Below are 11,800 nucleotides of genomic sequence, written 5' to 3'. Positions count from 1 at the left end.
GGCGGGGTGGGGCCTACAGGACGGATGCAGCGGTGCACGCCGCGCACCTGGACAACCCGGCTGGGATTTCTCATACTTTGATGCGCTGCGGCAGGTGCAGCAGCTGCTTCCTCTTGGAACGGATTAAAGTGTCTTCTGTATGTGTCCTCTCACCCCGCCCCCCTCCCCTGTCTCCCGTCGGGGCATTTTGACGACAGCCTCTACACCCCACTACCATTTGCATGTCGTTATCGCGCACCCCTCTCCTCTCGAACTCCTGCCTCTGTCCCTTACGGCATAGCCATGGTTACCTCAGCGAACGGTCCGAAACCTGTGTGGCAAAAGGAGCATAGCAGGAAGAAGGGGGGGGGGGGCTGGGCTGGGTGCTCCGAGGCTGGGCCCCGCGGCCCGCAAGACTTTCACCGCGCTGATGGTGCTGGTCGGTCTGGGTCAGGTGCTTGCCGGGCACTGCCGGGCAGGTTGGCGGCGGCCCGGAGGCCGCCGTCGTGGGGACGAGGTGGTTGTGTGTCGTCGGCGGCCTTGTGTCTGGAGGTGTTGGAGGGCGCGAGGGCGTGGTGAGAGTGGCGGGGAGGAGGGCACGGCGGGGCGGCTCGGCCCGGGGCGCTGGCCGCTTTCATCTCGTCCGCCCGCCACCATGGCCGCGGCACCGCGGCGCGATGGCCGAGCTGGCTGGCGCGGCTGGCGCTGCTGGCTGAGCGCGAGACTCGTGCGGCGGGCCGCGCGGTGGTCTCTCCCTGCTCCGCTCCGCGCCGCGCCGCGGCCCGCACTGCCCTCCTCCTCGCCCTCGTCTCCGCCTCGCCCTCCCCGCGGCCCGCCCGGCCAGGCCCGGCATGTCGGTGTGCCGCTCGCTGCTCGAGCTCGATGCGCGGTGTGCGCGGCGCGGGGCCGGGGCGCGGGTCGAGAGACGCCACGCCCGCCGCGGCCGCGCTCTCTGCTCGGCCCTCCTGCCGCGGCTCGGCCCCGCCGCCGCTCTGCGCAGCTGCGCCGCGGCTCTGCCGCACCGACCGAGCCAGAGTCAACCTTCTCCGCACCCCACCCTCCCCCTCCTTTCCCCGTGGTGTCCCTCCGCTCCCCTTCTCCTCCCCGTGCCCGTTCCGAGCGTTGGCTGCGTCCGCGACTGCCACTCCCTTCCCCACCGCGGTTGCGTGGCGAGGAGGGAGTGGTCCGCGTCGAGTTCGTACGCTGCCCTCGTCGTACGGCCGTACCCGCCTTGGGTCCGCCTCCACTCCACCTCGGTCCCCGATCCTGTGCGCCTCCCCTTCCTCAACCTTCTCCTCCCACTCCCCCTTTCCCCCTCTCTTCGCCACTTATCCCTTCCGACCCTCCTCTCCCCCTCTCCCTCCTGCTGCCTTTCGTTTCTCTTTCCCGCAGGGCTACTAAAGTGACGGGGAAATTTCCCGTCTGTTCGAATTTGGCGCCCACCCTACGCCACACCCCCTTGGCGTTGGTCGTCTCGTCTCTTCTCCGGGTGCGGGGGGGAGGGGGGGGGGGTAATTGCCCCCGTTGTAACATGGAAGCTGGCACCAGTCGGGATGCGTTGTAATTGATTATCCATGGTTCTCACAATTCTGGAAAACCTGGAAAACTCCTGAAAGCAAAATATGGTCCTGGATATTCCTGGAATTTAGTTGGACGGTCCTGGAAAAATTGAATTCCTGGAACTTTATTCAAAGTTTATTTTTAAATTTTACAAAGTATGAATTTTCAAATCCTGATATGACATTGTGGAAATTCACATAAGTTTGTAGTGCAGCCGACTTAAGCATGGCCTGAATTTTAAAATTATTTTTAATAGTTTTATCATCAAGTCTCAGGAGTCTCTAATATTTCTTCATGAATGGTCCTGGAAATTTAGAAAATTTTGTCTGGAAAGTCGGAAAAGTCCTGGAAAACGCCAGGAGCCAAAATGTGGTTATTGATTATCGGACGCTGATTTTGTGTCGTTTGTTTCAGCGCGACCGCAAACCGAAACTGTACACTGACGACTGGGCTATTGCCGATGAAGAAATCGAAGGGGGGCGACTCTTTCAACTTGATGATAAGTTGGAATCGGATCGCTATGAACAGAATTTTGTCAAAGAGATGAATGGCAAAGGTATGAGTAATGATCGTTTTTTGTTGTGCTTTTTTGTCGCTGTTTTGATATGTATTAATTTTTCTCTTTCTTGTTCCAGATTTCACTGTTCAATATATACAGCGCCATGGATTTAGTACTCCTGTCCTGTTTAAGGAGAAGTCTGGATTGGGCATGGTTGTGCCCAGTAAAAATTTCTCTATTAATGATGTGAGGACGTGTGTTGGTAAGTAATGTAATTTCCATGCACACACACAAAAAGAAAAAAAAACTGTCCATATTTTGTCCATTTTTACATATTGTATTTTTCATGCGTCTAGGCTCAAAAAGGATGCTGGATGTTATGGATGTGAATACACAAAAGAATTGTGAAATGTCCATGAAGGAATGGCAGAGATATTATGAAGATCCTGACAAAGACAAGCTATTGAATGTCATATCACTTGAGTTCAGCCACACCAAGCTTGAGAATTATGTAAAATCGCCTAGTATTGTACGCCAGATTGACTGGGTTGATGTTGTGTGGCCCCGACATTTGAAGTTACAACAGCAAGAAACAACAAATGCCATTGATGAAATGATGTATCCCAAAGTGCAGAAATACTGTCTCATGTCAGTAAAGGGGTGCTACACTGATTTCCATGTTGATTTTGGAGGAACTTCTGTCTGGTACCACATAGTGAAAGGCTCCAAGGTAAGATTTTGATCAAACACTTTTTCAGTGGCACTAGGTATATGCTGACCACAATAACTTAATACCTGATTTTATTCCTAGGTCTTTTGGCTAATCCCTCCCACTGAGAGAAATTTGAATCTGTATGAGCAATGGGTTCTCTCAGGCAAACAGGGTGATGTCTTCTTTGGAGATATGGTGGACAAATGTGGGCGAGTGAGGTTGAATGAGGGTAACACCTTCTTCATCCCTTCTGGGTGGATTCATGCAGTTTACACTCCCTTGGATTCATTGGTCTTTGGAGGGAACTTCCTTCATGCCTTCAGCATTGAAAAACAGTTGCGGATAGCCCAGGTTGAAGATACAACACATGTAAGACACACCCTTCCATCTAACAAACCCTGATTATTTAAATGTGACATGTGTGTTGAACTAATATTTTTTTTAAATTCCATCACAGGTTCCCCAGAAATTCAGGTACCCATTCTTCACAGAACTGTTGTGGTATGTCTTGGAGCGATATGTTCACTGTGTACTGGGTCGCTCACACCTTGATCCAGACATATTAGATGGATATCAGCACCCTATGGCTGTATCAGATGAGCATCTGCACCTCACTCCCCAGGTTTGTTTTACTGTTCAATACAATTTTGTTTTCTGACTTTCAGTTGTGTATTTTTGTTTTTTATGTGGGTCTTGTCTAGGCTGCCTATTTTTACCCTTTTTAAAAATAATTTGTAATTTGCTTCACAAAGCAGATTTTTTGGTGTAAACTTTTCACCTATTATTTTTTTTTCTTATTTACAGGAGTTGTATGGTTTGAAGGCAATTGTTATGTATCTTCATTCTTTGCCTATTAATAAGAAGAATGTACCCGAGCTGGTGCAGGATCCCATTCAGCTCATTAGGGATGTGAAAACATTGGTAGAGAAACACCGCCACGATTCACCCGAAAAGGCGGTCACAGGACGCGCCGTGCTGAGACTGCCCCAACATGATCGGAAGGTGTGTATTGGAATCATCGGGAGTATGAATTTCTGCCGCTCGTTTCACTAGTTCCATCTCTGATTTGTCTTTGGTGTGTCGCAGGACTCGAGCCGAGGCCACTCGTCGAGCGGCTACTCCAGGAGCTCCATGCCACCGCCCATGGCTCGCTCCTCGCACTCGTCCAACGGCTACTCGGACGACGAGGGCCCCAGCAGGCCGTCCAAGGCCCCCAAACTGAGCAGGCCTCTGCCGCCGCCCTCCACCTCGGCGCTGAGCGCCCAGCAGTCCAGCAGGGAGGGCCCGCGCAGGCGGCGCACGAGGTGCAAGCGGTGCGAGGCGTGCCAGCGGTCCGACTGTGGAGAGTGCACCTTCTGTCAGGTACGATCGGACTACCGCACCTCTAAAAAGTATCCGACTGGGAAACAATCGGCCCGTGTTAAATATTGTCACGTTGTGTCTTATAAAAATTTCCACAGGACATGGTGAAGTTTGGTGGCTTGGGCCGTGCAAAACAAACTTGTGTCATGCGTCAGTGCCTTCAACCAATGTTGCCTGTGACTGCCTCGTGTGCTGAGTGCTGCCTGGATGGCTGGGGACAACGGCCAGTCATACCTGTCCAGAAAAACCACCGTGACTCCCCATCTTCACTGATGGAGTGTAGTGTTTGCTATGAAATTGCCCATCCAGAGTGTGTCAGAAAGAAGGTGTGTAGAGTGATTTGAAAAGTGGTACGTGTTAAAATTGTTACTTTAATTTAAACCACATTTGTGTATTTTTCTCTTTGTATTTTGCAGTTCCCAGACTATGAAGGTGTTGTAAATGAAGATCTACCAAACAGCTGGGAATGCCCTCGTTGCTGCCAAGAAGGGAAAAATGTGGAATACAAGGTATGTTATTATAATTTCTTCTTGTGCATTTGTTTCCTATTCAACTATTTGTGTGACACATTATTTTATTTTTTAGCCTCGTCACTTCCGGGCAAGACAAAAGTCTTCAGATTTTCGCAGAATGTCATATGGAAGCGAGGGTAGCTCCATGTATGACTCCAAAAAGGATAAGAGAGATGTTAGTATACAATATACGCATCATGTTAATTTTTTCATCTTTGATTAGTATCTGTCTAAATGTGAACATTTTCTGTTTAAGATGGACAGTGATGATTCTGATGATGAATTCAGCCGGCCATCCACGCCACAACATGACTTACCTTCTAAACGGTCAAAATTGGAACCTAAAGTAGAGCCAAAACACGAACCTCTTGATACTGGTGATAGTGACAGTCAAAGTAGTGATGTATGTACTTTTCTTTCTATGAATAAATTTTTACACCTGTCAGTGTACATCTTCAAATTTTATTCAACCATTGACTTCTGTTCCAGAATGTTGACATCAAACCAAAGATGTCTCCTCACTCTTCTGTGGACTCACCAGCGACTCCTCCGTCACCCAGCAGCAGTATAAATATGGACCCGCGGAAGCGAGCAGTGCTCTTGCATCAAGCAAAGGCAATGAAAAAGTCGGGCTATGTTGTAAGGCCAAACCCAGGTGCCAAACCAAATCCTTCCAAGGATTCACCATCTCCCAAGACGATTGTGAATTTGGCTATGGAGAAGAGTGTTATTCTTCCTGTCATGGAGTATTTGACACCACGCGAAAAGGTACATTCCTAAGCCAAGTTTGTCTTCAATCTTTTTTACTGTTAAATCCATCAGATGTAGTAATAATTTTTTTTCCCTAGGTGGAGTGTGGACTTGTCTGTAAGTCTTGGGCACAATTCAGCCTGGATCCTTCTCTATGGAAACGTATGACAATGGCGGCTCAGACTCTTACTGCAGGACATCTTTCTGCCATTGTACGTCGCCAGCCTGAGGCACTTGTCCTAGATTGGACTGGTATTGGCAAGCGACAATTGGCCTGGCTCATTATGAGACTTCCTCAACTGCGTGAGCTCTCCTTGCAAGGAGTTAATGTTCTTGGGGTGCAAGCATTACGAACTTGTATGTGCCCACCACTATCATTCCTTGACATATCCTTTGCTGGTGGTCTCAACGATGCCACTCTTCGCGAAATTCTATCAGCACCTCCAGATTCAAGACCTGGTCTTGTTGACACAAAATCTAGACTAAGAAATTTACGTACTTTGAAGGTAAGTCAATTGACTTATAGTCCAAACGAAGTTTTTTCTTCTAATTTATCAATAAGTTAACACTATAATTGTTTTTACAGTTGGCTGGATCGGGTATAACTGATGTTGCTTTGCGTTACATTACTCAACACCTTCCAAGGCTGTCTGTCTTGGATCTTTCATCTTGTACACGCCTGACTGATGCCGGGGTTGCTCAGCTTACTACACCGCCAGCTTCATCCATTGAACTCCTTCAATCTCTGGATGTATCAAACTGTCCCAGGATTACTGATGCAAGTCTTGATCACCTAGTTCGATGTGCCCAGTTAGGCCGCCTTGACCTACGCCACTCTCCTCTAGTAACTGCACAAGCAGTTCAAAAGTTTGTTAGCAGATCAAAGTTGAACTTAAGAATATTGGATGGTAAATTGGTTTTACATGCATCACGCTAACTGATTCAATATAAAGGTTATTCTGATTTTGTTTCTTTTAGCACTATATCTTTAGTGCTGTACTTGTGTCAGGTTCATGATTGTTTCTGGAACAGCCATGTTACACAAGGAGTTAGAGGTGAAATACAGCAGTCGATGTCACTCAATATCTACTGTATTTTCAAGAACATAAGCTGTTGCTTTTTTGTGAAGGCAGTGTCTCATATTAGTGATTTGTCCTTGTTTTTCGGTTGTCTCAAAAGGGGTGTATACCGTGCATACCCGGGCACCATATTTTGAAGCATTTTAAGTTAGATAAGACCATCTCACCATCATGAGGCCCTGCTGGGAGCAATAAGGGACAGCTTTTATGCTGATAGATATTGTATTTCATTGCTGAGACAATCATAGACGTACTGGCTTATGTATTTGGAAGTTTTCCTATTTTACTCAGCCTTTGAATTCAGTTTTGCATTTTGCTTCTATCAATGTCCTTAACCCAAGCACTCTGTATAGAAAAACACTGAATTTTAGGTAGGGCTGATAGTTCTTTTTAGTTATGGTTTGATTGGCAAGTGGCTTTTCTTGGTGAAATTTCTGTGTGCCTCTCAAACCATTAAAAAAAATTATAACTGGAATAAGATAAAATGAATTTGTTGTTCCTTACTACTCAGAACCTTTCTGTATCCTATGACAGGAAAGATTGCTTGGCAATGATCTCAGTTATGGGTTGTTGTACTTTTGAGAAGTCTGAAGTGTGATTTACTGTATAATTTACTGTATAAATGTGTGTGGGTGTGAATGAGTATTTGCATTGAATGTGGTATCAGTAAGAGTGCCTCTTAGTGCAGTTTTCACTTGAATTGTATGGTCAATATTTCTTGAATTCGAGTGCTTGATTTACAGTTCATTAATCTTAGGCTTACACTTATATTCTCCACTCTTGTCAGTAGTGTCAAGAAAATCAAAGGAGCAATGAGTTCTTTACAGTTAACTGGTTATGGGGAAGAGAAAGTATGAAGTATTTTATGAGTTACAGCATTGTCTCCCCTATTGTTTTTGTTGTAACATGAGACTTACTCTTTAATATCTATCTCTTTTTGTTTTACCATCTCATTTTTCCCTATCCTGTTCCCATGCGTACAATTTTTTTTTATTGCTTCATTTTACACTTGAACTCTTTGACTTGAACAAGGTTTTAATTACTCTTACTCTTGCTCAATTTCTAATGTAGAGAGGATGAATGTTCATCCTGATTAATTTTTTATGCTCCTAGAATAAATTTAATAACTCATTGTAGTTTCATATAAAACATTATAAATGTTAAAGATTTTCCTCACCCTTTTCTTATCTTCTCTTCTACATGTTTGAAAATTTATTCATTAGGATAATTATGTCTTAGTAAAGAGTATATAAACAAATAGCTGTTGCTATATTTCTAGAGTAAGTTGTTTTGTTTTTGTAGGACTCGCTGTATCCCTGTAGTTCTACCGTATTCTATTTGTTTTTGTTTTTTTTTCCTTTGATTCATCTGATATTAATTTAATGTGGAAAGTTCTGCATGCTACCATCGGAAAGGTCCAGAAATGCTAAATTTATACCTTTTTTGTTTTTGTTTTTTGGTGGTATGCTACCATACATAATATTTCTTCCTGCCTTTTTTTTTCTTTGTCATGCAAGTACCTGAATCCTGCTGTTTCATTAAATTTTCCCAGACCCAGAGCTGATGCTTCTCTTCATTTGCTTATCTTTCTTAAATTAATTCCAGCATTCAGCAGATTTTAAAATCTTTCATCTTTGATTTAAGTGAGTCTCCAACATTGTTTAGTTCCTTCAATCTTTGTTCAGTTTTATCCATAATTTTCTTTATTGTATTGTTGACTCATTTAAATCTTTGAGGTCACCAATATCTAAATTGATTGTAGCTTTACTTCACTTAAATCCACACGGTGTGGTAAGTGTGGTGTAACTCCTATCTTTATCAGTAACTAAAATTAGTGGCGGCTTAGTTGAAAGCTTTAGTGAAATGTTCGATCTGGAACATTCTCTCTTGAGTTACTGGTTATTTGTAACCCCCCTTTGACTAAGTTATTGCCTTTGAGATGTTTCCTCAATGTGACGTGCTTTGCAGCTTCAATGATAGTGCTTTTTGTTTTTGTTTTCATGTGTATTACTGCACTTTGTCAATTGTTATGGTAATGCAATCATTCCGATCTTTTCTGTTTAGACGGAAATTGCCTCAGTGTGCAATATAATCAATTTCCCTGACCATTACGTTGTGTAATTTAACATTAAAACTAGTCTCAAGCTCATGGTGTAGATGCCTCCTCACTATCCAAATGGATTGAAAGGAATCCCCACCATGAGTGTTCGTGTGAATAAGTGGAAGAGTGAGGTACACTCTTTGAGCAAAATGTAGTGTAAATAAATTTATATTATATACAAGATATATCTATACATACTCTTCATGTATAATCTAAAAATTAATCTCCAAAATTCTAATTTTAAAATTGAGTCTTTGATTTTTCTTCAGTATTAATTTATTTGAAATAAATCTGATCTAGCAAGATCCATTTTACCCATTTACTCTTCCCCTATCAATTACCTCAGAGGATAGTTATCCCTTATTCATTTGTATAATCCGTAGGTCTCAAAACAAATTTATGGCTTTTCAGAAATTGGGTAATTTATTAGTCACACGTACACACCAGATACAATTTAGCAAAGTCTCAAATGAACACATGAGTACATAGGTAAAACCAATTTTAGAGTGCAGAGGAAAACTTCACATAAGAAAAGGAATAAGCCTTCATATGGAAAGACTGTAATTAACAAGAGAGACTCGATGACAAAATTCAAGATTTGTACTTGACAAGGCAGTATGTGTAATTGACTTTTAATGCTCTACATTGTGAAGGCATTTTAATAATACATCCATAAAACATAAATGGGATTAACGTTCATATGTGGGAGAGCTTATACAGCTTACATTTCATTAAAAGTAAGCAAAAATGGAATGATAAGAATTAGTCTCAATAAGTAAATGGGCTTCTTACCCAACATATCATAATATGGGGGTGATAAAGTACACTTAAGTCACCACTAGATATTTCTAACTATGAATAAATACTTGGGTAACTTTTCAGAGAACTGAGAACATCTAACACATTCAAATGTTCCTTCTCTGATTATTGGAATGGCACTATCACTCTCAAATATGCATCACAGGAATGATAACAACATTATAGGTACATGAAGAAGAAAACAAAAAACAAACAACAAATAGCACAATGAGTCAAAAAATAAATACAACAACAAAATACTTCATATGGATGTTTGAGAAACAAATGCTCCACATAAAAGTCATAGAAAATCTAACATAATTTGGAAAATAAATTGCCTTTCACAAGGCAGAATATATTTAAAATAAATATAGTTAATCTGCAAGTTACAATGCTACTCAAACTACAACTTCAGGTACAAGCTCATATGTTCGATATAAAAAAATCTTACACACTGACTACTTGGTCTTGTCATAAGACAGTTCAACATCCATTAATTTGGCTGTACTTTGTACAGTTTTTTTTTTTAATCTAGAAAAGTATAGTAAAACATGGACCACTGGGTAGGTGGAAAGTGTCAACAAATGATATGATAAATTTTGGGGGGTCAAATCCTTGAGGATTTCCATTACATAATTTTGCTTTGGAGACAAATACTTTTGTATCTAGTCTGAGGTTTAGTCACGAAGGGATCGCATGGCATTGAAATTGAAAAATGCCAATTGTATGAGAAACAAATTAATTGTTGGCATATTACAAATTGTGCCTGCTACTCTGGGATAAAAAAAGAAGTAAGAAAATACTAAACCAGATGTAATGCCATAGTAGTTAAGTTTTAGGTAACTTAATACAAAAATCAAACCTAGACTGAGAAAAATGATTAGTCTTATGAGTGCTAGATCACTCCCTTCCACTTCGGGACTTTTGACATTTCGACACATCATTAGTAAATAATGACATGCAATTGTGCCGAAGGTGAACAAGACAAGAAAAGCAGCATATTCCTGCGCTGTATGATACATAAGAGAAAGTTGGGCAGCGTAAAAAGAGGGAGCAATGGTGAGGCAAAAGTATGCAGTGTTCTGGTATATGGAGCGCAGAGATTCTCCATACTGTGGGTTGCCTGTAAAACAAAAACAAAAACAAAAAAACAACCGTTAAAAATTTAGCCAACTCTCAACAGATTTTTACTGTTGCAGAACTATATCTCATGTTATGATGGTTGTATGGCTTCCCAGCAGACGACATGTTTCCCCGAGAAAATGTATGACTTTAAAATGATACAGTGAGGTACACCGAACAGGGGTAAGTGGGGGTAAAAATGTAAGTAGGAACGTACCATAGCGCACAACTCCAGCTACAGCGTGAATGAGACATGTTGAAAAAGTGACAGCGGCGACCGCCCGGTCCTGCTGGTAACCTCCATTTTCTCGGAGGGCCCAAGCGGAGCAGACGACGAGGAGTATGTTTGCGACTACTTTATCCAGATTGCCGAGCTGAATGGCCGGAACCGGCGAACGTTTACTTTTGTGTCGCGACTTACCGAATGACATCATTGTGCAATACAACTCTACGGGTAAAACTACAAAGCAAAAATGCTACAACGACATGTTTGTTTTCGTTTCCTGCTGAAACATTTGGGTGTACCCGCCATCTAGCGGCAGGACATTGAATTAATGGCTCCCGTTCTCGACAAGCGACAGCTCTTAGTGACAGTGACCGCGGAGGGAAATCCAGGGGGGGGGGGCGAATAAGGAGAGAGTGCCAATGACATAAAACGTACCAAACAAAACAAGTAGTATGCAGTTGACTTAAAAGTATACCCCAGAATGAAGGTGCCCCCTGTCCCCACAATGAACTTCCCCCGAGGTGACGCGAGGGAACGTTCGTTGGGTGTCAAGTTCTCTCACTCCAATAATTCCCCGGCGCTTGGGCGTTCAGGGCAGGCCGCCGCCTTGGCACGGCTGTTTGGCGGGTTAGACTAACCGGCAGGTAGTAGGCGCTAGCTTTATGGAGACCGTCACCTCGTAAACGCTCATTGTGGGGATAACTCCTGTATCGAGGAACTGTAGAAATTTTGCAGGGGTTCTTTCTGGGAAAGTCTCTGAATGGTCCATCGGCCCCTTCCTTTATTTTGCCTATACTGTACCGCATGCAGTCGTGCGGGCGGGTTGCATACTCACACGGGGCCGTTAGGTGCCGTGGTGTGCGACGGTAGGCAAGCCCACCCGCACGCTTGCGACGCTTGCTTGCGGTACAGTATCAGCAAAATACCACCTTGTTTACGGTCATCAACGGAATTCGTGTAGCCTGGAGAATTTTGTCTGTGGTCCAGGACACCGCCCGGAGTAACCCCAGGAGCGCTTTTTCCAGCCGGTGCACTAGCGAGGCAGTGGTTACTATTTGTTGTGCTGAAAGAGCGGGAGAGTGGGGAGTACGGGGGAAGGG

General features: G+C 43.7%; 2 protein-coding genes across 2 annotated transcripts; one reads left to right on the top strand and one right to left on the bottom strand.

Annotated features, from left to right (window-relative positions):
* Positions 1–1,953: 1,953 nt before the first annotated feature.
* LOC113206778 (jmjC domain-containing histone demethylation protein 1) lies at positions 1,954–8,859 on the top strand (the record flags this gene model as incomplete). The annotated part of the gene is given in 14 exon segments (XM_052270473.1): positions 1,954–2,095; positions 2,175–2,300; positions 2,395–2,768; positions 2,850–3,119; positions 3,208–3,372; positions 3,555–3,752; positions 3,837–4,112; positions 4,211–4,438; positions 4,529–4,621; positions 4,698–4,799; positions 4,881–5,027; positions 5,114–5,392; positions 5,473–5,880; positions 5,961–8,859. Coding segments are annotated over 14 exon segments (3,159 nt in total), but the record flags the coding sequence as incomplete, so codon positions are not given.
* A 91-nt stretch (positions 8,860–8,950) lies between these two features.
* Positions 8,951–11,018, bottom strand: LOC113206779 (uncharacterized). Its single transcript, XM_026423018.2, has 2 exons — positions 10,692–11,018; positions 8,951–10,475 (listed from the first exon to the last, which is right to left on the bottom strand). The coding sequence occupies exons 1-2, from the start codon at positions 10,906–10,908 to the stop codon at positions 10,030–10,032; spliced, it is 663 nt and encodes a 220-aa protein (XP_026278803.1). The 5' UTR covers positions 10,909–11,018; the 3' UTR covers positions 8,951–10,029.
* Positions 11,019–11,800: the final 782 nt, after the last annotated feature.

Source organism: Frankliniella occidentalis, unplaced genomic scaffold, assembly GCF_000697945.3.
Source record: "Frankliniella occidentalis isolate FOCC.00 unplaced genomic scaffold, Focc_3.1 Scaffold125, whole genome shotgun sequence".
Classification (NCBI taxonomy): Eukaryota; Metazoa; Arthropoda; class Insecta; order Thysanoptera; family Thripidae; genus Frankliniella; species Frankliniella occidentalis.
This window is presented reverse-complemented; position numbering and strand designations above follow the sequence as displayed.